General features: G+C 52.2%; 7 protein-coding genes across 7 annotated transcripts; 3 read left to right on the plus strand and 4 right to left on the minus strand.

Annotated features, from left to right (window-relative positions):
• Positions 1 to 471: 471 nt before the first annotated feature.
• Positions 472 to 6670, minus strand: K460DRAFT_348915 (uncharacterized protein). The gene is made up of 4 exons (XM_040931406.1): positions 5378 to 6670; positions 4797 to 5280; positions 2853 to 4740; positions 472 to 2802 (listed from the first exon to the last, which is right to left on the minus strand). Exons 1-4 carry the CDS (start codon positions 6333 to 6335, stop codon positions 907 to 909), a joined length of 5226 nt encoding a protein of 1741 aa, XP_040783018.1. The 5' UTR covers positions 6336 to 6670; the 3' UTR covers positions 472 to 906.
• Positions 6671 to 9454: 2784 nt separating this feature from the next.
• K460DRAFT_360130 (uncharacterized protein) lies at positions 9455 to 10042 on the minus strand (the record flags this gene model as incomplete). The annotated part of the gene is made up of 2 exons (XM_040932248.1): positions 9455 to 9585; positions 9643 to 10042. 2 exons carry the CDS (start codon positions 10040 to 10042, stop codon positions 9455 to 9457), a joined length of 531 nt encoding a protein of 176 aa, XP_040783019.1.
• A 572-nt stretch (positions 10043 to 10614) lies between these two features.
• Positions 10615 to 12661, plus strand: K460DRAFT_208818 (uncharacterized protein). Its single transcript, XM_040927250.1, has 3 exons — positions 10615 to 10638; positions 10693 to 10851; positions 10902 to 12661. Exon 3 carries the CDS (start codon positions 10923 to 10925, stop codon positions 12621 to 12623), a length of 1701 nt encoding a protein of 566 aa, XP_040783020.1. The 5' UTR covers positions 10615 to 10638; positions 10693 to 10851; positions 10902 to 10922; the 3' UTR covers positions 12624 to 12661.
• Positions 12662 to 12699: 38 nt separating this feature from the next.
• Positions 12700 to 13248, minus strand: K460DRAFT_296911 (uncharacterized protein; the record flags this gene model as incomplete). Its single annotated transcript, XM_040929660.1, has 2 exons — positions 12700 to 12882; positions 12952 to 13248. 2 exons carry the CDS (start codon positions 13246 to 13248, stop codon positions 12700 to 12702), a joined length of 480 nt encoding a protein of 159 aa, XP_040783021.1.
• Positions 13249 to 16454: 3206 nt separating this feature from the next.
• K460DRAFT_296866 (P-loop containing nucleoside triphosphate hydrolase protein) lies at positions 16455 to 20321 on the plus strand (the record flags this gene model as incomplete). The annotated part of the gene is made up of 2 exons (XM_040929658.1): positions 16455 to 17074; positions 17150 to 20321. 2 exons carry the CDS (start codon positions 16455 to 16457, stop codon positions 20319 to 20321), a joined length of 3792 nt encoding a protein of 1263 aa, XP_040783022.1.
• A 142-nt stretch (positions 20322 to 20463) lies between these two features.
• K460DRAFT_296684 (uncharacterized protein) lies at positions 20464 to 21078 on the minus strand (the record flags this gene model as incomplete). The annotated part of the gene is made up of 2 exons (XM_040929649.1): positions 20464 to 20648; positions 20847 to 21078. 2 exons carry the CDS (start codon positions 21076 to 21078, stop codon positions 20464 to 20466), a joined length of 417 nt encoding a protein of 138 aa, XP_040783023.1.
• A 360-nt stretch (positions 21079 to 21438) lies between these two features.
• On the plus strand, positions 21439 to 23749 carry K460DRAFT_371652 (endoplasmic oxidoreductin). Its single transcript, XM_040934390.1, has 4 exons — positions 21439 to 21573; positions 21646 to 21786; positions 21853 to 23462; positions 23526 to 23749. The coding sequence occupies exons 2-4, from the start codon at positions 21670 to 21672 to the stop codon at positions 23632 to 23634; spliced, it is 1836 nt and encodes a 611-aa protein (XP_040783024.1). The 5' UTR covers positions 21439 to 21573; positions 21646 to 21669; the 3' UTR covers positions 23635 to 23749.
• Positions 23750 to 24096: the final 347 nt, after the last annotated feature.

Below are 24096 nucleotides of genomic sequence, written 5' to 3' on the forward strand. Positions count from 1 at the left end.
GGTTTCAGGGTGATGGTTGGCGGTTAGGCAGGGTATGGGGTTGGTTAGGAACCACTACAACAACAATTGCGAACGTTTAGTGCCGATGAAGTGAAATGTGTAGATTGAATCGAGGCTATGAATGAGCGAGTAAAAAAGAAACAAATAGAAATAAAGGAGAGAAGCGTGATGCTGTGGCTGGTGTAACTTGAGGTTGGGGGAGGAGGTCGGGATGATATGCAAGGCACAAGGGGGGGAGGCCACGCAAGCGAGACCGTGCGCTGCGTTAGCTGCGAGGCTATCGAAAGCTTGTCCGGTCCAGGACAGATGCTGACTCTGTTTGTGATCCGGACGTCTCGTCTCTGCCGCAACGCATTCCACAGCCACTTATTGACGACGACGACGCTTGGAAACGTGGCCGTGGCGGTGGTTCGATAGGTATCTGTGGGGCCACGCGCGAATGTGGCGGTCCGACATCATCTTTGACGCATTGACGACTTGTATCAAGACTGACGTATAGTTTATTGTCGACGACGCTGAAGCATACTTCAGTATTCGCGGCTCAGGTAATGGCTATATCCCAGCTGTCTACATCCATCGTACACGATGATGCCCTTCCGACCGCTCCTCCTTCTAACCGTACACTGCAACGAGAGTAAAATTAGAAACACACAGGTAAACGTTGTGGTATAATGCCACGGAACTCCCCCTTTCCATACCCAATAACGAAATGACATACGGTACCCCAGGCCCCCGATATGCCATCATACAGAACCATCCGTCTTGTTTCGCCCGATGCGCCACAGTGGATCCGCGCACCTCCACCCCATGCTGAATGTGCCCAAAGGCTTAGCCAACTCCGATTCAATATGCCCCAAGTATAAGGCTCAATGGAAAGTTTTACAAGTAGGAAATAAAAAGGGGAATCTAATGCAACAAGTTACGAAGCGAAGGACTGGCGCTGGCGCCCGTGTTGGCTCGCTCAGTCGGTGCCGACGTCACAGAGGGAACGTCTCGCATCACTACGTCCCTGGGAGTTGTGGGTCGACCAGGCGCGGGGCTACCATGGTGGAGAGGAGGATACTGTGACCCTACTGGTGGAGGAGCAGTGTACGGGCTCTCGGTAGAGCGCGAAGAATGATGCATGTGTGGGTGGGTAGGAGAGTAGGGCATACTACGTGGCGACTGCATGCCATTAACTAGCAGGCCACCATTACTGAGATGCAGTGGCTGAGGAGGCCCGCTTACGGGGGGCGGAGGATAAGATGCGCGAAGGACCGCTGGAGGCATCTGCGGATGCATCGGTGGGCCCGAATATGGCGGGTACCCGTTCGGCTGAGGGTATGGCGCATGGTATTGCACCGGGTGGCCGACAGGAGGAGCCTGTAGCGGCGGAGGCGGCGGATATCCATTCCCGTTAAGTAGGTGATGCTGAGGATGCTGAGGATGCTGAGGAGGTCCGGAAGGCGGTGCAGAACTATGCCAGGTCGGCAGCGGGGGAGGTTGGTTTGGCGGAAGAGACGGAGGGCCGCTCGGGACACCCCACGAGCCAGCCATTGCAGGCGGTGGCGGGGGAGGTGCATACGGCTGTACCGGAGGTGATCGCAGGACTAGGTGCTGTGGTTCGGGAAGGACCGAAACGGACCTTGGCCGCTCCTCTTCGTCGACCGCGCCATTCTGCTTCTTCCAGTGGCACTTCTGGCATAAGTAGGCCGTACTCTGAACAACAGCCATGTCGGTATCCAACCGTAGCTGGCTTTGTGGCGTGGCTGAAGTAATAGGTGGCGCGTCGGTCATCCGGTGATCAGTAGACCCATTGGCAATTACTCCGTTCTCGACGGCTGGCTTCTTCTCGACATGCCCGTTCGGCTCGGAACCATTCACGCCCAATGGACCATCCACACCACGAGACGCGTTTTGTGCGGGTAGTGTTTCGTCATCCCTCCACCAACGAGGGCTGGCGTCGATCGTACACCGCACGCATTTACGTTCGGACTTGGGCATTGTAGGCTCGCTAGATTCTTCTTTAGAGGGCAAGCCGACATTCGACTGTCGTCCTCGTGCAGAGGTAGGTGTTGGGGCAGTGACGGCAGACGCTCGACGGTTGATCTGTGTTGGGAGTGGCTGGGGTACGATCCGCGTGGATTGATCCACCAAGTTTGCCTTGCGTGCAGTGCCCGTAAGTGTCAGATCTGCCTGTTTGAACTCTCGCGCAAAGAGTTGCAGGGCGATCATGTCCGTTCCCTCCACTTCCTCGTTCATCGGATGAACAACAGTCTTTGGCGCATGGTCTTTGCACCATATCGCCGCGACCAAGGTGCCGGTCTCTCCATTTATAGTGACCGTGGGCACTGCGTCCCTTCGCGAAGCCTTGACTGGGGTCATGTCGAAACCAAAGATATAGCCCCCGCTATGCGCACAGCCAACATGAAAGGTCGCATGACAGTGCAGACAGGCCGTGCAAGCGCCGTTGGTTGTTTTGCACAGCTTGCATGTCGCGTCGTATCGAAGTGACGGTGCTCCAATTCCCTCTACCACGTCGAGGCGAGCGGCGTTGCTAAACTTGATTTCCGGGTGCCAAAGTGCGCAATACGCGTGCACCCAGTTATTGTCGGCTGTACGTTTGAGCGGCTCTCGGGGCACGAGTGGTCGGCCTTTTTCTAGCTGCCTGAGGCGGTATTCATCCTTGGCTTGATCAACGAGCTCTTTCTCCATTCGCTCCTTCTCCCTGTCCCGGTCGGTTTTCTTCTTGTGCGACACCTTGGGCTGCTCATAGAATTCCAGTTCTGTATCCCGCTGCGGGCAAAGGACACACTCATAAGTCTAAAAATGGTTAGAAGTTGGCCAAGAAGTGGTGACACAAAACTACTTACATAGGAGGCGCTCTCTTTCTTGTCATTTTTGCACGTGTCGCAATACCACTTGTTAGCTTGTCTGACTTCCTCAATACCGTAGCATGACTTGTGAACGTTCAATCGACAAGCCGAACACTCCAGGCGTGAACCTTCCGCTGACTGGCATACAGCGCAAGGCAAGGCTCTGAGCCGCGGAGGGGCGGGGACTGGCGGAGGTGTAGGGGCTTTGGGTACTGGAGCAGGCTTCTCCTTCTCTTTCTTTTTCGAGACAGGTTCGTTGGCGGGCGTTGATGTCCCACTGTCTCCATTCATAGTGGCAGTAGTCTTCTGCTTTTTCTTCGGAGGCTCCACAACAGGTTGAGCGGTCGCGGTTGGCAGATCAGCGTACTCTGGAGTACCGTTCATCGAACTAGGTTCAGTTTGCGCAGCATAGACTTCGCGCAGGAGCTCTTCGTCTATCCTCCTCTTCCAAGCTTTGCCTCCACCCTGAGCAACCTTCTTTGCAATCTCATCTACGTTCTCCCACTTGACTGCGTATTTACGCCACAAGTTTGCGCAACGCAGGCAAAGTGCGACAACGAAACCCGTCTTGTCCTTGGATCGACCATCGGGCGGTATCATCTGACCAGGGGTAACACCAGGAGCGCGTCTCCATTGCCGCGAGTGTCGAATGGTACAAAACTTGCACTGGAAGTTGCGCTTCCGTTGTATGGCCTTGTCGTTGTCAAATGCCGAGTCGTCCTGATTGTCCGCGATATCATCCACAAGTCGACTCTGCGCATCCGGCTCCACTTTCTTGCTCCGCCCTTTCCGGTTGCTGTAAGCGCCCCATATCTCCCTCCCCTTGGACGTCTTCTTCCACATGTAGTAGTAGCGAACGGCATCTCCATAGGACATTGTTTTGCTGGTATGCAGGCGAACGCTTCTAATCTCGGAGCCATATTTCGCGACACCTTCGTTCCACTTCTTCTCCTCTTCTTTTGTCAACTCCGGCTCCTTGAGATCCTTCCGCTTGTCGAGTTTCTTGACATGCTTGAGTGCAACGTCGGCGTCGTACTGATGCTTTGTAAACAGGGTCAAGCATTTGTCCAAAAAGTTGGTGTTGTAAGGCTCCACTCCAACGTGCTGTTTCGCCAAAGCCTTGGCTCGAACCATGTAGGCTTTTACCTGTTCTTCGGTGACAGTTGGGGAATTATCTTCACCACGTGTTGAGTGTACGCCTAGAGGGGGCATCTTGAACATGAGCTCCGCTGTGCACTTTGAGTCCTTGTTGGGCAGATCCCCGCCACGGCGAACGTAGCCCGGTGGCTCGTCCATGACCCACTTGGGGCGTTTGGCCTTTTCGGCCTTGTCTGCTTCAATTGCAGCAACCGTCTCCTTGGATAGCTTGCTCTCTTTCTTGTTGCCCGCTGCCTTGACATAGCGCTTCTTGATCTCGGCGGGTTTCACGAACTCGACCGCGTGCCCGTGCCAGACATTGACGTTTGCTTGATGTCGTGGTCCAAGTCGTGAACTTGCGCGTGGGTATATGGCCCTGTCATCGTACTGTAACGCGTCCTCTACTCGACAATGTATGCCGAGGTATCGCATGGGCCACATCTTTGCCAGGGCGATTTCAGCTTGTGTTGCAGGGTGGAGGTCAATTTGAGACTCGGGATCGGGCGTGGTTGCGTTGGTGTCACCGCTTCCTTCCTCCTCTTCCTCATCGACCATTTCTTCCTCCTCACCTTCCTCATTTGAGGCACCGACAAGGGGGGTCCGTCGAGCCTCGAGCTTCTTCTCTTGTGCTCTGCTGCATGGCCCGCAAGCCCAGGCGAAACCGCGCGACGGCTTCTTCAGTAGCGGTGGACGCACACAGTTCATGTGATATGTGTTGTGGCAGACGGCGCACTCAACCGAGTCATTACTAATACGGTTAGCGCAAGTCACGTGTCACGTGAGCATGGCATAGTGAAGACTTACGCTGCACAGTAGCCAACGCAGCGCTTGCAGCTCTTGACTGCGCTGGTGAGTTCCTTGACGCGGCTCGTCTCGAGACAGATGTATTTCCATCGTTCATCCAGGGCCTTTTTGACCTTGTCGGGTACATTGATGACCTGTGATGTGGGGATAACATCGTACCAGCGGTGAATGAAGCGATCGAAGACCTGATTAAACCAGAAATTGTCCTTGGTCTTGCGGTAGTCGTCGAGATCCCTGATTTCGCTTCTGTGCAGGATCTGGCATTTTCCTCGCAGTGACGCAATGGGGCAGAGATCCGAGTGCATGGTCGCGTAGACCAGACGAGTGTCATTGTTGTAGCGCTGCACGTCTCTGGGACGGTAGAACCAGTTGACCCGCATCGACTCGATGCGCTTCGCCGGGTTGTTGTCGACGTGGATAAACTCCATGACCCGGCACAGGTAGTAGGGCTCGCCGGGCGGCTCGCAGACGAGGTACACTTGATCTAGACGCCCAATTAGAAATCGCGGTTGAAGCCACAAGACGTGGCTGGGCGCAGCGGAAGGGCCCTCAGCTGCAGGGAGCGCAAATCAAAAGCTTACCATTAATCGACACAGTCTGGCCATCGTCGGCTTCCAGGTGGCCATTTTTAAGAAATGCGCCCGTCTTCTCAAACGTCAACATGTTGGACTCGCGTGCGCTGCTGCTGCTGCTGGCGACGAGGGTTCCGCGCTTCGCCCCAGCTTGGCTTGGCGCAGCTACACTGGCGTGGGTCCCATTCGTAGCAGCAGCAGAAGCAGCATTTTTCCGTCGTTTGGTGGTGGTGGTGGTGGTAGTCGTCGTCGTCGTCGGCTGGGGTGTTCCGGACTGAGTTCCTGCTGCTGAGGTGGATGCCGATGCTAATGCTGATGCTGCTGCTGTTGCGCCGGCTAGACTGGCATGATTTGCTGGCTGGTCCTTGAGATTGTTGTTGTTGGCTCCTCCGGCACTACCCCACGACGCATTGGCTTGTGCTGCAGCAGCGGAACCTTTCTTTCCACCCACACTTGAAGAATGCCCGCTGTCCGGAGCCACAGAATTTCGCGACGGCGGATCAGACATGCTGCCATTCGCAGGTGCAGCCGGCATTTCAAAGTCCATTTCAGTGTCCTCTGCATAATTTGGCCGCGATCTGCCGGGTCGGTTGCGCGACCGCGTGCCATATGAGGATGGCGCCGCGTCGTTTTCCTCAGAGTCGTTTGCTGAAGGCTGCGTCGCAGATTTGGAAAAAGTCATGGCCCCTTCCTGCGACGGCTGGACATCTTCCATGGCCGAAGACGCGTCGTTGGAGTTTTGCAGCGCGGCCTGGCGGCCCTCCTGCAAGGATGCAGCTGTGGGAGTTACGTTTCTGGTCGAAGGAGCCCTGCTGGCTGCTTTTGAATGCGCAACGCCCGCTGCAGGGCTGCTGTGATGGACTTGACCCATTTCTGCATCGTCTTCGTTGCGCGTGCCATCTGCAACAGGCCGATCTGCGAGTTTGGACAATAAAGTCTCGCCTCCGCCGTTCTTCGCGTCCGTCATGGCAAAATACTGCCGTGGAAAACAGTATCACCTCAGAAGACGGGCCAAAGGACGGCGAAGAACCCCTAGAGGGCAGGCACGGGCTGTCGCCAGGGTGGTGGTTGAGTAAAAGCCCGTCAAATGCGGATATCAACGTAGTAATGGGCAAGCCCAATGGCGCATACACGCAGAACGTCAAAGCAAGTGATCAAGCGTGGCTAATTTGACCTCTCTGGGCCGTTGACTTGATGGAGCCGATGGCGAAACCGGCAAATGAGTCGAGTGTAGACGGAAGCATGCGTCGTGTGGGCGGATTGATGAAGAAGGGAGCAGGTGGTAGAAGGAATTCAGAGTTCAAGAGGGCGGGATAGAATCGCGAATGGAGGTTAACGGCGCCAAGCGTATGCCCAAGGCTCCCGTGGGACCTAGTCTTTTCTTACCCATATCTCATCTTTCTCATCGGTGCTTCTGCTAGCATCACCTCGCCGCCTCTCGCACGCTTTCCCACACGCGCCGAGGCGGATGCCTCGGTAGCTTCTGGGGTTGTTGATGGCTTTCCTGCTGCCTTTGCTTCGTTCATGGTAGTTTTTTTTTTGGCACGTTCACACTCTGCATACTTTGTGTCAACCAAAGATCCCACGCCACCCCTGTCTGATGCCACACCACCAACACGCAATTGTCGAACACATACATCTTCACCATTTGCAGTTGAATCACCCACTCCTGGCAATCTTGACTTGGACATACTAAGTGGCGAAGCATAGTATCGTAAAGGTAGTCACGCAGCATCGTCTGGCTTGGGTGATTATATAACGGGGTATATATTCTTCCAAACCCGTGCGCTCCAACGCTCCGTACAACACATAGTCTGAGCATGGCTGGCGGGCGAGTTGCGGGGGCCCAGCGAGGAGAGTCGAAGGAGGCGATGTATGGTTGTCAGGGCACTAACTAGATTGGCGCGTTTAGTTGCAGGGTTTGGTTCTAACGTACAACACCTCGTTTGATGAAGACAGGAGGCCGCATTATTCTTCACCACAGCACTCACTCCACCACACTTCTAGCAGGCCTTCTCACAAGCGTACTAAACAGGGTCCAGCAAGATCTTCCTGTAGCTTCAGTCGGGTTCTCGGCCTGCTACCGCATCTGACTCTCGTTCGCACCCACATGTTCCGGCCACATCAGCCCGGTCTGAAACGGTCCGACCGATTTGCGCTTTAGCTGACTCTGACGACGCTCTCACTTTCAGCACTAACCAGCGTGGAGGAGCGCATTGCAAAGTTGGTGATGCAGCCGAACGGCACCGGGATAATCCAGCGGCAGCAGACAGGGCACACACACGACGCTAGCAGATCCATTTCGCAATCGTCCTGGTCTTCGGCTGGCCCCCTCGCAGCATGAGCTGCACTAGCCAATCCTCGTCAGCGATATCTTGCCTGGCTGTAATTCGCTAAAGTGCACTTGGCATGCAAAACTCCGTCTGCCGATGTTCGCTGCCATCAGTTCGCACAGCGAGTTAATAACACTCCTGCCCCGGGTGTGCGCGGGAAACGTGCAATTTATTCGCGAGGCTGTTGCAAGGACCCCATCCAGGCGATGCTGGTAGTGTTGGAATCCACCTAGGACCCTCCCATGACCAGCTACGGCAAGCTCTTCCGTTCTCCTTTCCCATCCCACAAACACAGACGTGGGTCTGGGCGGGTTTACACAGCTTCACAGCTCCTGATTTCCAAATCTAACCCTCTTCGAACACACCCAGCCATATGCACGGCGAGCCATCATTACGGAAGGAGTATTATTACGTCTATAGACCATTCCCGAATGGTTACTTTGCATAGTGACACGAGGCAACCCAGCTCCACTCAGCACATTCATTCACGTCGACACACCTTCCATCGCAAACCTCCTCGTTGATTTGTGTAACCTTTCTCCTGCACCCACTCTGCCTGCAGGTACACCTTCTACTTTCCTATAGAGTACGGCATCAGTTTCATTTCGAGGCGAAGACAGGAAAGTGGCAAAGCTGCGGTCGCCCAACGTGTCAATCGGTTGAGGTGGCCAAGCTACATGTCCAGATTTAGACGAAATACACAACTGAAAATCTAACTACTTTCATGATTTGGATCAAGCCCTTGAGTTGAGCTCTTGAAAGATTCTCCATTTTTTTAGAAGCTTCTAAGTCAAGATGGGACTGCTTCGAGAAAACAATCTGTAATTTCTACAACGACAGGCTATTTCGCAGCCACCTGTAGCATGAACACAACCAGATCACCTCAATATCCGGTAGTGGTATCACTGTTGCGAGCATGACTTGAGGGAATAGATCCGAATCCTCGCCGCACTTGGTGCTGCGATGCGATAATGGTGATCGTACAGCCGGTGTTTCCAAAGGTCGAACACCTTGCACTTTGCATTCCGGCTAGTGAGCTCACACGCTCCTTACTTCTATGCGCACACCAACATTTGCTATCGCGACTACGAGTGTTTTTCAAATTCCAGCGTGCGCAGTCTAGTAGATGATTTTCGATATGCACCGAGGCGGGCATACTTTGAAGGTATTACAAAATACCTACGCTCGTGATTACCGTAGCTGCGGCTCTGAGACCCTGCCTTGGGCCATACCTCCGTGCCTGGATACCATCGCATATCCTTGAGATACTGAACAACGAACGAACAAATAATAGCCTGTACACCTCAGGCGACCCCAGAGGCGTGTTCTCGGTATCATTTTGAAGGGGCTGAAGCGCGGCTGCATGCAGTCAGTGGTGGGGCGGTCGCTGCGTCATCGGCTGACCTGCATCCAGACGCACAAGCCACACAAGCCACGCCATCTCGTTAGTTGCTTTGGCGCCGATTTCCAGCTGTGGGGATCAACTCCATTCACTCTTACTGCAGCGCGAACAACAACGATGCGATTAAGCTAGCACGACTACTTAATCAAAATGATCCACCACCATTCACACCATCCAATTACAACAACACAACAGTACACAACGTCTACATGGACCGAGTACGAAAAGGTACCACAGTAACCCCGGACCCGGCATTTCGGTCTGATCTTGTTGATTTGGCATCTCTACCAATCATTGAAAAATCGTCGCCACATAGTACATGATCGAAACAGAGCGTAAAAATGGTAAGATTTACAAAGCGAAGATGGCCAGGAGACCAGCAAGACCAGCACCAGCCATACGAGCCGAGTTGCTATCGGCAGCGCCAGTCGATTGAGGGCTGCTGGCGCCAGTGCCGGAAGCAGAGTTGGTTGCGCGGGAACCTGTAGAACGTTAGGATATATATGTACTGACATCGTGCGGCCGCCAATATAACATACCAGCAGAAGCAGTGGGGTTGGCAGCGTTGGTGCCCGATGCGCTCGCAGCGTTCGAGGCAGCGGCACCACCTGGAGCAAAGGCAGTCTGGCTGCTGGGGAAGAGGCTGTTGATACAGGCGTCGACGCACTTCGCAAATGCTTTTGTATCCTCAGTCGAGCCGGAGCCCTGATCACACTTGGCGGCGCATTCGTTGGTTGCGATCGCCTGGGAAGCGTTGGGGCGGGCGTTGCCCAAGCACGCGGCCTGGCAGTCGACATCTCCAGCCTTGCATGCCATTGCGCAGCTCACAGAGGGCGTGAGCCCAGGGATAGCAGACGACGTGGGAGCGCTGGTGACGGAGGCATCCTGAGGAATGGCGAGAACGCCAATGGCGAAAGCGAGGATGGCAAAGTACTTCATTGTGGGAGTAATGTTGGGGGTGGTGTGACACGGAACGGAACGGTGTATCGTGTGGTACGGTGCAACGAGTATTAATATATATATACTATAGATAAATTGTGAGCGAGTGTGTGGAAGTACAAAACGAGTGTGTGTGTGTCGATGTATAGCAGGAAGCCACCTGGGGCAGTTTGACACAGCTTTATTGTACTGCCAATGTATCGCCAATGTTAGGGGGCATTCTGCAAATAGTCACTCCCGTCGTCTAAACTGATTCTGGAATCCACTATCCTGTTCTGGGCTAGAACAGCCGACAAGCAGGGATGTCTGGCGTCTGATCAGCCTTATTTGCGGAAGGCTCCATGCAGGGGCCTGTTTCCCGGTTTCGCTTCCGCTTGTCTGCTTGATTCGCTCGAGCGGCACAGCCCATCACGTGATAAGTAACATGCCTGCCTTCTCGTCATGTGTATGAGCGCCCGATACATTGAAGTCACCACATTGACGGCAAAGCCCATAGATCAGTTCAGTGGCCGTGCTTGCAGGTAAATTCTTTGCAATAAACATGTTGCTACCCGTTATGCAAGGCTGCGTCTCACGTTCACCATAGTCAATTAAAGGTACAGTATGCTAAGATACGAAAATTATCTAGCCTCTAACTTTGCGGGTGATAGAAAGTCTCGCGCCGTAATTTTGGCCCTGTGTTCGACATATTAATTAAGTGCAAGGGTTATGGTTTCGCGACTGAGACTCAAAAATAGCGCTTATGTTGGGTCTTGGGTGGGGCGGGGGTTAGGCCGCAGCAGAACACGTTACCCTCTTGGTTCTCATTTGTGAGTGTTTACTGCCAATCTTTACAACACCACGTCTCAACCACTACAAGGTCTACCATCGAGTTACAGCCATGGACAAAATTCCACCGGAATTAATTGATCGAATCAGCAGTTATCTGGAACACGATGACCTCAAGAGCACCCTACTACTTTCGAAATCCTTCCGCTTTTCTGCTGAGAAGTACTCGAGGGCTTTCCATGGATTCGGCCTGCATGAAGGAAACGCCAACAAGTTCGTGGACACCTTCTCTGGCCATCGACTTTCGTATCTGCGCGAACTTGAATTCTGGATTCGCCTTCCGCGCATTGAATACACGTATCCAGAAGGTCGCGACAATGCGGACGAATTGAGGCAGAATGACAGAAGTCTTACCCAGCAAATCACATTCCTCTTTGATACCATCAAAACGGTGGAACAACGTGCGGGAGAACAGAATAACCCCGGCAAGATATTGCTCAAGCTATACGCTCCTCTGCGATGGGTGTCAAACAAGCATCCAACACTCGCCTACCATCGACAATTGAGCTGGCGCGTCCATTTGCTAGAGCCTGAGAGTCTTCCGACGCTTGGATCGATCCGCGCCTTGGAAATAAGTCGAGGTGTGCAAGCACCGTTTGAGACTAGGGATGAAGATTATGGGTTAGCGACCGTGAAGCTGGACTACCGTGTGATGGTAGATCTCGCTGTCCAATTGCCAAACCTTGAATATTTGGGCTGTCGTATCGGGGGCGATGAGTGGCAGCCGAAGTGGGAGACAAAAGCCGCACGATATCTCTCCCGGGACTGGGCTGGGCCTCGAAGAGACACAAGAAGGGATTTTGCGGAAGCTCTAAAGTCTGCGCGTCTGCCCAACTCACTCCGGCGCATTTGTCTCGATTTCCTTCATCCACTTGACGAAGTTACGGGGATCGATCATCTCAATGCGCAACCGAACCTGGTAATGCCAGCGCCCAATGATCCTTTCAGCACCAGTCTACATCACCTTTCACACCAGCTCCGACGGCTCCACCTCCGCGTGGTAGCAGACGAGTCACTATTCTGGCCTGAAAACGGTGGCAATACTTCTTGGCCAAACTTGGAGAGTCTTGTTGTCATGTTTCACATGGTCAGCCCGTCGGGGAAATGGTATTTTCAAGGCCCTAATGGTGAAGGGCGGGACACGGTGGGCTTTGAAGTCACTGACGCCTCGTATCCGCCTTTGGAAGAGAGCGAATATGACGAAGAGATGCAACGAAACATCCAAGACGATGGGCATCGTGAAAATGATACCCTCTCTAGCCAGTTTCGCATTGTTCCAAACGATGATACCTTGCGACCGTTCCTAGCAGCTTTCGCCAGCGCAACGGCACAAATGAAATCGCTTAAAGAAGCAGCACTCTGGTGCTCTCTTGCCTGGGAGCCCGAGTATGGTAGTGATTATGATAGCGATGATGATGATCACGCAGAGGATAAGTGGCTCTCAGAGAAAATGCGAGACTACAGATCACTTGCTTGGGGAGTCTATTATCGAGCATCAGGGGAGAAGGACTTGACACACCCCGAAAGGCTTCCATCAGAGGTCCCGCAACTCTGGTGGAGAGTTTCCAAGTGGCGCCCCGATCCCGAGCTCCATGGACTTTTCCAGCAAATTGGACGCCAGCCAGGGGATGATGGTCTGAAAGAGCACTGGATTGACGACACGTATGGAGAAGGACTAGTGCACTGGCACTACTTCGAGTCTTTTATACAAGATGAGATAGAAGTCATGGGACAGATCCCAGAGCTGAGCTAAGAGTATATGGTTATCATGCAACGCTTATGGAGGCTAAGAAGCAAAAAGCAAGAAGTACAATGTGAACCTGAAAAATCTACCACGGTTTGGTCCAGCCCTTGGCCTTGTTCCACTCAGCCTCGAGCTTAGGAATGATCTTCTCAATGTCTTCGCGCAGCTTTGCCCACTCGGCAATCTCGTTCCTCTCCTTGGGGGTCTTCTTGTCATCGTCCTTGGCCGCATCCTTTGCTTTTTGAGAAGTGTACTCATCTTTCAGGCGCTTGATATTGTCCTCGACGAACTTGGTGCCCTTATCCTTGGCAGTCTTGAACACCCCGTCCATGTACACATCCCATTTTGCTCCGAGACCCAGTGTTTTCCAGGGTGTGTATTTCTTCGTGCCTGACACTCGAGGAGTTTTCGGAAGATTCTTGTCGATACCATCAATGACGACGCCGATGCGGACTTTCTCATCCTTGAAGATCTTTACGACTTCTTTCTCTTGCATGTACTTGAATGCACCCACAACGGATCTTATGCGCTGAATGGCTACACGGGGCGAGTCTTGTGGCTGTACATTCTTCACTGTCCGCTTGATGTATTTCTCCATATCGTCGTCGTTGTAGATTGGCTCAGTCCCAAACATCTTGAGTCACGAAAGTTAGCAATTGAGATTAGGTAAATATTCTCAGTACTGTGACTTACATTGTTTTTGGCTGGTGAGTTGATCACCTTTTGCAGCAAGGTCAACTCGTTCAGGAAATCACCGCCATCCCTGTCCTTGTAAGGATAATTTGCGGCAATCCACTCGACGGGCTTGAGTTGTGTGAACTTGCTCTTGGCACCGGACTGAGGTGCAGGATTTGGGATTTCTTGTAGGTCTGTGAACTCCCACGACTCCTTCCAATAACTGCAGAAGTTGACCTTTTTCCCGTTCTGAGTGGGATCTGGATGTACGAATTCATCTTGCTTGAACTGGCCGTCCATTGTTGTAAAGAAGTTGGTAATGACAGACCACTCCAGGATGTGCTCTGTGTCATATTTGTCTTTTCCATTGAAATGAGCCTGTCCCCATTCGTAGTTGTCGCAAGAGTGTGGGGTGGACCATCCATATGCTTCAGAGTCCTAGACATATGGTTAGTTGCTACACTCATTGTTTTTGACAGTGGGTCAACGTACAAATCCCAATTCTTTGGCAGATTTACTGTCTGGATTTTGTGGGTTGGATGGGTAATTGAAGCTGGAAATCTTCCATTCGCCATTAAGCTTTATGCAAGCAGTACCAGACTTTGGCTTACGTTTCTCAAGGCGGCGGCTATGAAGTGTATCAGTAATTTCCCTCTTCTCTGCTGGCTGTGCATCCTGTAGTCGCTCTCCAAGGATCTTGCAATCCGCTGTTGCCGTAGCAGACGGCTTGAAAGAGGAAGAAGCTGCGGTTGACTTGGGAGGGGCGCTGGTCTTCGCAGGAGTGTCGGTTTTTGGGTTCTCTTTCGGTTTTTCGCCCTGCCTCGTGCCTTTGCAACCACCTTTGGGGCATGGTAAAGCCTTGTAATCCAGACCCCCTGGCAATGTAGCGTCAGGAACGTTTGCGAAATCGAGAAACTTGGCGACGAGCTTGGCCAGTGAAAATGGAGGTTCACCACATCCGGCTGATTTAGATAACGATAGACCACCGAAGATCATGTTGGCCCATTCCTGAGCGGCGTCTTGGGCTTCATATGCATACTTGTAGGCCTTTGCAGTCTTGACTGCGGCGATCATGCCACCCTGAATAGCTTTACCAGGTGGCGGGATAGCGAGTGAGCCGAATTCGATAACAATGTCCAGCGCTTGCAACGCTGGACAAACGACCTTTTCGATGATCTTGCCCATCTCTGTAACCGACTTCAGGAAGAAGTCGCCGGCGAACAGAATGATGGGATCGTCACAGCCGCAGTAGCCACCCTTGATAGCGAGTCCTATCAAAAGTTAGGAAAGAAAACTAAAGCATCAAAGAAAGTTTCCTTACCTGGTATGTTCTTATTCTGGTCTTCCAGCGGCTTTCCAGAAGAACCATCAAGCCATTTGGAATCGCCAAACCAACAGGTCGACGCCGCAATCTTGTTGGGATCCGGGTTTGGGAAGCATACTTTACTGCATTGCTCTTTCACGTTCGGCTCTGAACGATCACCTCTCTTGAAGCAAGTCGACTTAGCCCAGTAATTGAGCACCCGCTTATCAGGGATCTGTAACTCATCGCTGACGGGAGGTCGCTCTTGTGCAAGAGCTGGTCCTGCTATAGTCCCAAGAAGAACGATAGAAGGAAAATTGAAGAACTTCATGATCGCTGCTGCAACTCCTTCAACGACTATGCGGTAATGAGGCTGAAAATGAGGTTTGAAATGCAGGGAATTGGAATAGTAAAAAGAAGGAAGCAATGCTAGGTAGGAAATCTGGAGAGAGATGTGTGTTGATGATTTTTTTTGTAGATTCCAATGTCAGTTATATAGCGTTCGCTCTACGGCCCCATAGCCTTAAGCTCCAAGAATTCTCCTTCTAAGCTTACACTTTTTCGCGCTCTTGGAATCGATAGTATGCAAAATCGGTCCGAAGTACGCCCCGTTGTGCTGACACGACGCTAAGTCAAGCCCTAGATTTTGTTGTCCACAATGTTTCTCCAAGTATATAGACCAACATTATCTTAGAGAATTCAGTATATTCCAACACACATTCTGCATGTAATACCTGTCAACGAAATTTAAGTTGTAGAACCCTCATTCTTGCACCTCTACACGTCTACTTCAACAATGGAGGAGTCTCAATTCGCTGTAGGGACTATGATGTCCCTAGCCAGCTGCGCCATGAACATGGAAATAGGGCGTCCAGCGCGATTATGGTGAGTCTAGATGGGGTAGCATCGGGTCATTCGAAGTATCTTCACACTACTGGCGAGAGCTCAGTCAGGGTGTAGGCGCTGTGTAGGCGCTTGGAAAATCCTCTTTTAGCACCAGTGAGATTGAACAGGGACATCAGCCTCAAAGATGACAGGGTTTGCCCCGCCTTGGCATGCGATCTCGCGGCGAGTACCGCCCCCAAACATGGGCTATACCCTGCAAGCTCATAGGTCAAATATAGTTTCTATGGTGCGATTAAGGATCTAGTGTGCTCGTGGTACATAAGACATGAAACTGACTTAGTAGGGATTGAGGGGTGGAAAGATGTATTGGCCCCCAACAATTGGCGCCGAGGTCATGTCTGGGCTTCGGGAACCATCTCAAGTCAGCCTCGCGATGTATGAGGGGTGCTCAAGTAAGGTCCGACGTGCAGCCCTGCGCGGAAGTCAGTATACATCTTGGGCGATATCCATCGCCAAACGTAGCACCCGTATCTGCCTACTCATTAACTGGCTTGTCGACTCGATAAAGTCACAAAGCGGCTCCAGCTGTACGGTTGAAATCAGTCAATAGAGCAATATCTTCGGAAGCGCAACAGGCCGCGCAATTATCCTTGAGTTGAAGTTCGGCCCACGAAGGCAGGCAGGCGCTCATGGATAGTGCAATATGGCGCGACAGGCTTGGTGCTCAAGGCGCTTAGTTTCAAAGCATGTGCTGGTCACATGGTTAACAGCAACAAATTTGGTGGCATAACGGATGCTCTTATGTATTATGAAAAGAATGCGATTGATATACAATGTAGATAGTGTACCCGTGGACATGTGTATGGTGCCTACTACCCCAGCGTGACAGGTAGTACCTACACGCTAGTGTCTCTGCTGTCCATCCACGGCCAAAACGCGCTAGGCAGAACGACGCGTCGTGACCCCCAGCTCGCAACGCCACTATAAAACATCGCCGCACCACCACTGTCGATACAATGGCCGACAGTGATGAGTACGGTGACGAGTTCGACGACACTGAGTTCCTGGATGCCGCCACGCAAGCGGAGAAGGAAGACTCGCCGACATTTCAGGCATCACCGAGACCTGCCAAGCGTCGGAAGGTCAACCTTATAAATCAAAGGACCGCATCCATTCCGCCTGAAAGACAACAGAGTGCTCGACGCGGCCCCTTTATATCTTCCGACGAGGAGGACACTGATAACGAGACTGACCATACACTATCCGACGCAGGTAGCACACGAGCCTTGCCCAATGGCAGTCGTGTTCGAGAACATCGACCCGCGAGTCGCAAGAAGGCGGCTCACTCGAAGCAGAAGGCTGACCGAGATTTCGAAATGGACGATGCATCGCCTGTCAAAGAGACAAAGGCACAAAAGAGGCAGGAACGAATCCATGTACCCACCACGAATCTGGACATGACCGATACTTTCTATACACAACCACCACAGGAGCACTCACCGCCTTGGAAGCCCCGAGGAGCGATATGGGCGAAAAAGACAGCTACAATCGGAGTACACAGGCCGTCAGAGCCTACGAAGTGGACTGGACTGGATGCTATGAAAACTAGTTCGCTACCTGGTGGGCAGTCCATATCGTCACGACCAGAACCGCAAGCTCCAATATCTCTGTACGACTCTGACTCGCCTCTTGAAGTCGAAGAGTCACCAAGATTGCCATTGACGAACGGTGCAACCGTGGACTACGATTTTACACAAGACTTGGCGGACTTGCCCTCGGATGCTTTCGCATCCTCCTCATCGTCCCCCCAGAAGCAGAATGGCGATGTCTTAGTGACAGGGGCTCACAAGCATCTGATAGCCCCAAAAACAGGCCTACGACAAACTACGCTGTTTGGGCGTGCGGGGAATAATGCCACGGTTCCACCCTCACAAGCGAACAAGCGTTACAGTTTTGTCGTCGACCAGAAACAAGAGCCGCCAACTCATCACAAGCTGGATGCTGAAGCGATGAAGACCTGGGTGTACCCGACTAACTTGGGCACAATAAGAGATTACCAGTTCAACATCGTACAAAGGGGTCTTTTCAGTAACCTGCTGGTCGCTCTTCCAACTGGTCTCGGGAAAACCTTTATCGCCGCTACTATTATGCTCAACTGGTTTCGCTGGACAACGGAAGCTCAGATAGTATTCGTTGCGCCCACCAAGCCGCTTGTATCTCAGCAGGTCGAAGCCTGCTATAAAACCGTCGGTATTCCGCGCTCGTACACGACAATGCTCACCGGAGGCGTTTCGCCAGGCTTGAGATCAGAAGAGTGGCGGGATAAAAGAGTGTTCTTCATGACACCTCAAACCCTGCTGAACGACCTTAAAGGAGGATACGCTGACCCCAAGAAGATAGTGTTGCTCGTTGTCGACGAAGCACATCGCGCAACTGGCGCCTATGCATACGTGGAAGTGGTCAGTTTCCTAAGGCGCTTTAACCAGAGCTTCCGCGTCTTGGCCCTTACCGCTACTCCTGGTGCGGACGTCGAGGCAGTCCAGAAGGTCATCGATGGGTTGGACATTTCGCGAGTCGAAATCCGCACCGAGAATTCCATGGATATCTGCAGCTATGTACATCAACGCAAGATCGAGAAGCATGTTTTTCAAAACAGCGATGAGATGGAGTTGTGTATGGATCTGTACAGCCAGGCTCTGCAGCCTCTGGTAAATACCATAGCTGGCTTGAATGCCTACTGGAGCAAGAATCCTCGCGACCTGACCCCGTACGGTTGTCAGCAAGCAAAGAAGAAATGGTCTCTGGAAGCTGGGCGAAACGCAAACCAAGGCGTCAAGTCCACTGTCCACACGGTCTTCTCAATACTTGCGTCAATATCGCACGGGATGGACCTACTAAAGTATCACGGCATAGGGCCGTTCTACGTGAAGATGAAGGAGTTCCAAGACGAGAGCGTTAAAACCAAGTCCAAGTACAAGAAGCAAATTCTTGACAGCGACGCTTGGAAGAAGCTTATGAGCCGACTTCACGGATGGGTTAATGACGACAACTTCGTTGGTCATCCGAAGCTGGAATTCCTACAACAAGTTATCCTGGATCACTTCGTCAATGCAGGAGATGGACGCGGCTCGGAGGATGCATCGCCTACACAAACGAGGATTATGGTATTCGCCCATTTCCGTGACAGTGCCGAAGAGATAGCCCGTATTCTCAAGAGACATCAGCCCATGATTCGACCTCGTGTTTTCGTTGGACAATCCCATGGCAAAAATTCAGAGGGTATGAGTCAAAAGGAGCAGCTGGACGTCATTGAGAAGTTTAAGTCAGGCACTCACAACACTCTCATTGCCACCTCGATTGGAGAAGAAGGACTCGATATTGGTGAAGTCGACCTCATCATCTGTTATGACTCAAAGGCATCCCCGATACGCATGTTGCAGCGGATGGGTCGTACCGGTCGAAAACGTGAGGGGAAAATTGTCATGCTCCAGATGCAAGGCAAAGAGGAAACCGATGCCAACAAAGCAAAGGATAGCTATGAAAAGATGCAGGAGATCATTGCGAACGGATCACATTTCAACTTCCATGACGAGATATCGCGCCGGATTTTGCCTCAAGATGTGAAGCCGACTGTTGACCGACGTGTGGTGGATATTCCACCAGAGAATTCTCAACAGCAAGATTGGCTCCCAGAGCCGAAAAAGGGACGTCGAACAAAGAAGCCTCCTAAGAAGTTTCACATGCCTGACGGTGTCCTGACTGGCTTCGTCACTGCAGGTCGCATGGACGAAGAAATTGTACCCAAGCGTCGTGGAAACAAAGGGACCGCAGCAATACGCCCCAGTGAGGAGGTATTCGACCTGCCACCGCTACAGTCTGTCCTACTAGATGAGAAGGCGACCCAGGATCTAGAGAGGCGATTTCAGACTGTTTTCGACGACGACGATTCTCCCATGGTCAATGAGCTGGATCTTGGTCGTCATTTTGAGCGTCAGCGAACTTTATGCCGTACGCAGCATCTTTCTGGGCCTGGCCGCGTTACACGGAGCTTCGTTGGTATGATGCAACGTATGCGTGATGTGGACCACGAGCGTCTCGATTCTTTCAAGCAGAACTTGCACTGCTCTGATTGCGAATCGGATGCAGGCAACAATTACCTTGTGTCGGACACGGAGCCAGCGCCTCCGGTTCACGAAGATGCGTGGGCTGATGATGACCCAGCGTCACAGCCACTTCCGAAGGCCAAGGTCAAGGCAAAACCTGGTCCAAAGCCCAAGGCAAAGACTACTCCCAAAACTCCTGCGCCGCGAGGCAGGCCGCGGAAAGACAAGATTGAATTGGAGACGCCGACCCGTCAGCCACAAGCTAAGAGCGTCACACCTCCAACTAAGACGCCCAATTGGCGTGTCTCCGGCCTGGCGCAAGAGGGTGATGAGTCGTCTCCGCCGCCAACAGATCCTCGCTTCCATATCGCCTCTCAAGCTGACACAATTGGTTCTGACGACACCATGGGCGAAGACGAGGTGCAGGATACGCAGGCATACAAACTAGACTCTGAGCTCGCCAGTTTCATTGTAGAGGACGAGGAAGTGGACATCCCGCCTTCCAGTCTACCTAGTCTTGATCTATCTGGCGTTGGAAGAGGAACGCAAGCTGTCGTCAAGGCTGGCAGACCGAAGAGGCCACCGAAACGCGAAAAGATATTTACCAGCGATCCGACGGACGATGACGCAATCGTGAGTAGCGACAGTGAGGAGGATGCGCCGCTAGCAGAGAAGAAGGCACCTTTTGTGATAGACTCTGCCTCTGAGAACGAGGAGGAGCTCATTGTGCCTCGGAAGAGGGCTCGAAGAGTCATTGATGATGACGAAGATGAAGAGTGAGGAGCTCATTTCTGAGAGCGTGTCCTAATACCCGATTACAAATAATCCCAGAGGTAGTCTGGCAAATGTAGATACCGTCGTACTTCCCGTCTCACTCTTTTCAGCAGATTCGAGCGAGGCCCTTCACATACTTCCCGAAGGTCTACTCAAACTGTTTCCAATACTCTGGTTTGAAGCCATCTACATATTGTGTATATAGCTTACCAGCCTTGACCCATCCTTTGATGCCCCCACCCAGTGTTAACGATGTTATGTGATCATCGCCTTTCTCGGCGATGTAGTCTGCAAACCAGCCCGAGCATCTCGGGCCACGGCCATTGGAGGATCCTGTCATGTTTCAGCCAAATTGTTACCACAGCCACACAGTACTAGTACCCAACAGACATAATACAACGTGACACGTATCTCACGCCATCACCACACCACGACATATGTCATTACTAAGACTACTCCAAGGACGGTGCAGCAATCGATCAACAGAGTTCAACTTACCGCAATAGAAGGCCACCCTTTTGACGCCTGCACGCTTACATAGTTGGTACAAGACTGCTCGGTTCATGTAGAAACTCTGTGCGGGCAGGTTGATGCTTCCTCTGATCGTACCCCCTTCATAGTCGGTACGTCGCACGTCTACGATGAGCAAGTCTGGAGACGAGATGTCTGACAGGGCCTCTTCGCGTGAAATGATGGGTGCTGTGGCACGAGGTGCGGGGAAGGCGTCAGTCGAGACAGTGGTAGGGTTGGTGGGATCTGCCATCTGATAGGTAGGGGTTGGATATGTGTATGAATGTCTTCCAGCGATTTGTTAATGTTTCGTTTCAGTTCTCTCGAGGATCTATTGCTGAGCCGCACCAACTGTGGTCCGTTGAGCCTCGGTCAGCCCTACTGACGCCACTAGCGGCCCATCAGGGTCTGACGCCACACTTGGTACTGGCCACATTGCTCCATGTCTCATATGGCCCCATGAACGTGTGATTACAGTTCCGGCCGTCATCTCGCAATCTAATTGAGCATAGGCGCTCTTTTCGCTGTCTGTCATCTTCGGCTTATAGCGTTTCATGATTCTCATATATTTTGATTGTTTTCTCGATTGTACATTTCCTAATAGGGCCAACGCGAACACCGCCACATCTAGGATCTTCTGTCTTTGTGCTATCTGAGATTGCATACACTCTGGCCTCTTTTTTCCCCCACACCAACAGCCGGCTTCCAAGCTTCTGGGAGACTTCATATAGTAACGGTACAAGGAATCGTAAGTGTTAGGATCCCAACACGCTCTGAAAACGCTTGTCGCAGACGTTTGCTGACCCGAGGACTACTGTAGCGAGAATCAGCGTGATTCTACGACATGCACACAGCAGCATACGGCTTCTACCTAGCAGTCTTCTCGCTGCTAGGTAGCTCGCACGCTGTGAGCCATGCTACGCCTTCGAAAGCCCCGAGTCCTCCGAAAAACGTCTGCGATGTAAGCGACAGAGCGTCTTGCTCACCAACACAAGCTGAACGCGAGAATGCTAATAATATCTTTCAGTTGGAGCCCGGCGCGATTGTGTCAGACGCATGTGCAAGCTACAATACCCTCGAGCAACTCAACGAAGCCGTACACCCCTACCTCCACTCGATCACACAGAACACCGACTTCTTCTCGCATTACCGATTAAGCTTGTTCAGCAAGAAATGTCCCTTCTGGGACGACGAGAATGGCATGTGCGGAAATGTGGCATGCGCGGTGAATACATTGGACAATGAGGAAGACATTCCGCTGGTTTGGCGTGCAAAGGAACTAGGAAAGCTGGAGGGACCGACAGCGCAACATCCGGGGAAGAAGCTACAAAGGGAAGACAGGAAACGACCGCTACATGGTGGTCTAGGCGAGGACGTCGATGAGAGTTGCGTGGTGGAATACGATGACGAGTGCGATCAGCGCGATTACTGCATACCGGAGGACGAGTCGGCCACAGCAAAAGGTGATTATGTGTCGCTTGTGGACAATCCCGAGCGCTTCACTGGGTATGCTGGTGTCGGCGCGCAGCAGGTCTGGGAAGCCATCTATCGCGAAAATTGCTTTAGCAAGCCTCCAAAGGTCGCGCCTTCGACTGGAAAATCCTCTCTGCCGGGTGGCTTCGGAAACCAGCAGCAGATGCTTGCAGCGAACCAGCTACGTAATGTTTTCAAAGAGCAGGGCATGCAGAAGAAGGTGCAGGCAGCGATCGCTCACGGAACCCCAGTTCAGCAACTCGATCCCGTAGAATTCGACGACACTTGTCTGGAGAAGCGCGTCTTCCATCGCGTAATCTCTGGAATGCACGCCTCGATCTCCACACATCTATGCTGGGACTATTTGAACCAGACCACAGGCCAATGGAGCCCCAACCTCGCCTGCTACGAACAGCGACTCCACAATTTCCCCGAGCGCATCTCCAACATCTATTTCAACTACGCGCTCGTTAGTCGCGCAGTTGGCAAGATTAAGCAACACATTCAAGACTACTCTTTCTGCTCCGAAGACCCCGAACAAGATATGCGTACCAAGAACTCTGTCTTGCGCCTCGCTTCCGCCCTTCCTTCGGGCCCCGAGATCTTCGACGAGACAGTCATGTTTCAGGACCCCGACACCGTAGCGCTGAAAGAGGATTTCCGCAATCGCTTCAGGAACGTGAGCCGCATTATGGACTGCGTAGGCTGTGACAAATGCCGACTGTGGGGCAAGCTTCAGACGAACGGATACGGCACCGCACTCAAAGTCCTCTTCGAGTTCGACGAGAAAGATTCCTCCAAGGACCCGCCACTCCGCCGTACCGAGCTTGTTGCGCTCATCAATACCATGGACCGCCTTTCGCACTCGCTGTCGGCTATCAAAGAGTTCCGCGGCATGGTCGAGGAGCGCGATGGTCTTAACAGAGCCGTGGCTCCGGAGACAGACAAAGAGGTATTGAAGACGAAACTCGCATTGGAAGACTTTGACGAGGATGAAAAGGAAACAAGCAACCCAGTCAGCGATGATGACGGCATGCCGGACTTCCGCAGAGATTGGGATTCGAGGAACATGACCGTCATGGAGGAGGTCTGGGCAGAGTTCAATCTAGTCAAAAGCGCGTTTTACTATGTGCTCTGGCAGTGGTCACAACTCCCGGGTCGATTGTACGTCACATCCACTCACCCCTCTGATCTTTACAGTCGTGTAGAAGCTAATTCGCGAAACAGGGGCAGGATCCTCATCCTCGAAATGGGCCGCTTGTATAACTGGTGGCTAGGCATGAATCCCGGGCCTCCGAGCTGGGAAATCAAGGTCCCGAGGCGTGAGGAGTTGTAGGCTTTTGATCAAAACTCATTCACCGCGGTTTAGAATATTTTGTTTCATGTGCATAGCTATGGCGTTTTAGTGGAAGCAGTCTTGTACTACATTGGCATTAGATGGCGTTTAACACACATTAAATACAAATTTTCTGCATACATACGGTATCATACAACAACTACTTGATTCCGCATCATCATCAAATGCTTTCAATTCTACGCTCTTCAACACTGTCTTCAGTGTTACGCTCCACCGACGTCATCGTGTTGTCTCATCAATCACCACCAAGCTTTTTCTCCTTGATCGTTATCCAGAGCCTCGTCACTCCGCGTGAGCCTATTGGATCCCAACACAAACAAGCATCTAAGATAAGCTTCTTGCTACAAACCACGGTGCAACGCAAACATACCAGATGCGGTTATCTGGATGGAAAGAATAGTGGCTAAGCTCGCACAGGAGCAAGCTAGGTGGAAAGCTTAT

This window comes from Cucurbitaria berberidis (genome assembly GCF_010015615.1).
Source record: "Cucurbitaria berberidis CBS 394.84 unplaced genomic scaffold K460scaffold_7, whole genome shotgun sequence".
Lineage (NCBI taxonomy): Eukaryota > Fungi > Ascomycota > Dothideomycetes > Pleosporales > Cucurbitariaceae > Cucurbitaria > Cucurbitaria berberidis.

Excerpts from the sequence above, each read along its gene's own strand:
- K460DRAFT_371652 (XM_040934390.1), top strand. The coding sequence starts at position 21,670 with ATGCACACAGCAGCATACGGCTTCTACCTAGCAGTCTTCTCGCTGCTA. Across the intron at positions 21,787-21,852 it reads CTCCGAAAAACGTCTGCGAT|TTGGAGCCCGGCGCGATTGT; the intron begins GTAAGCGACAGA and ends AATATCTTTCAG. Across the intron at positions 23,463-23,525 it reads TCACAACTCCCGGGTCGATT|GGGCAGGATCCTCATCCTCG; the intron begins GTACGTCACATC and ends TTCGCGAAACAG.
- K460DRAFT_208818 (XM_040927250.1), top strand. The coding sequence starts at position 10,923 with ATGGACAAAATTCCACCGGAATTAATTGATCGAATCAGCAGTTATCTG.
- K460DRAFT_348915 (XM_040931406.1), bottom strand. The coding sequence starts at position 6,335 with ATGACGGACGCGAAGAACGGCGGAGGCGAGACTTTATTGTCCAAACTC. Across the intron at positions 5,281-5,377 it reads CCAGACTGTGTCGATTAATG|ATCAAGTGTACCTCGTCTGC; the intron begins GTAAGCTTTTGA and ends TTGGGCGTCTAG. Across the intron at positions 4,741-4,796 it reads TGCGTTGGCTACTGTGCAGC|TAATGACTCGGTTGAGTGCG; the intron begins GTAAGTCTTCAC and ends TAACCGTATTAG.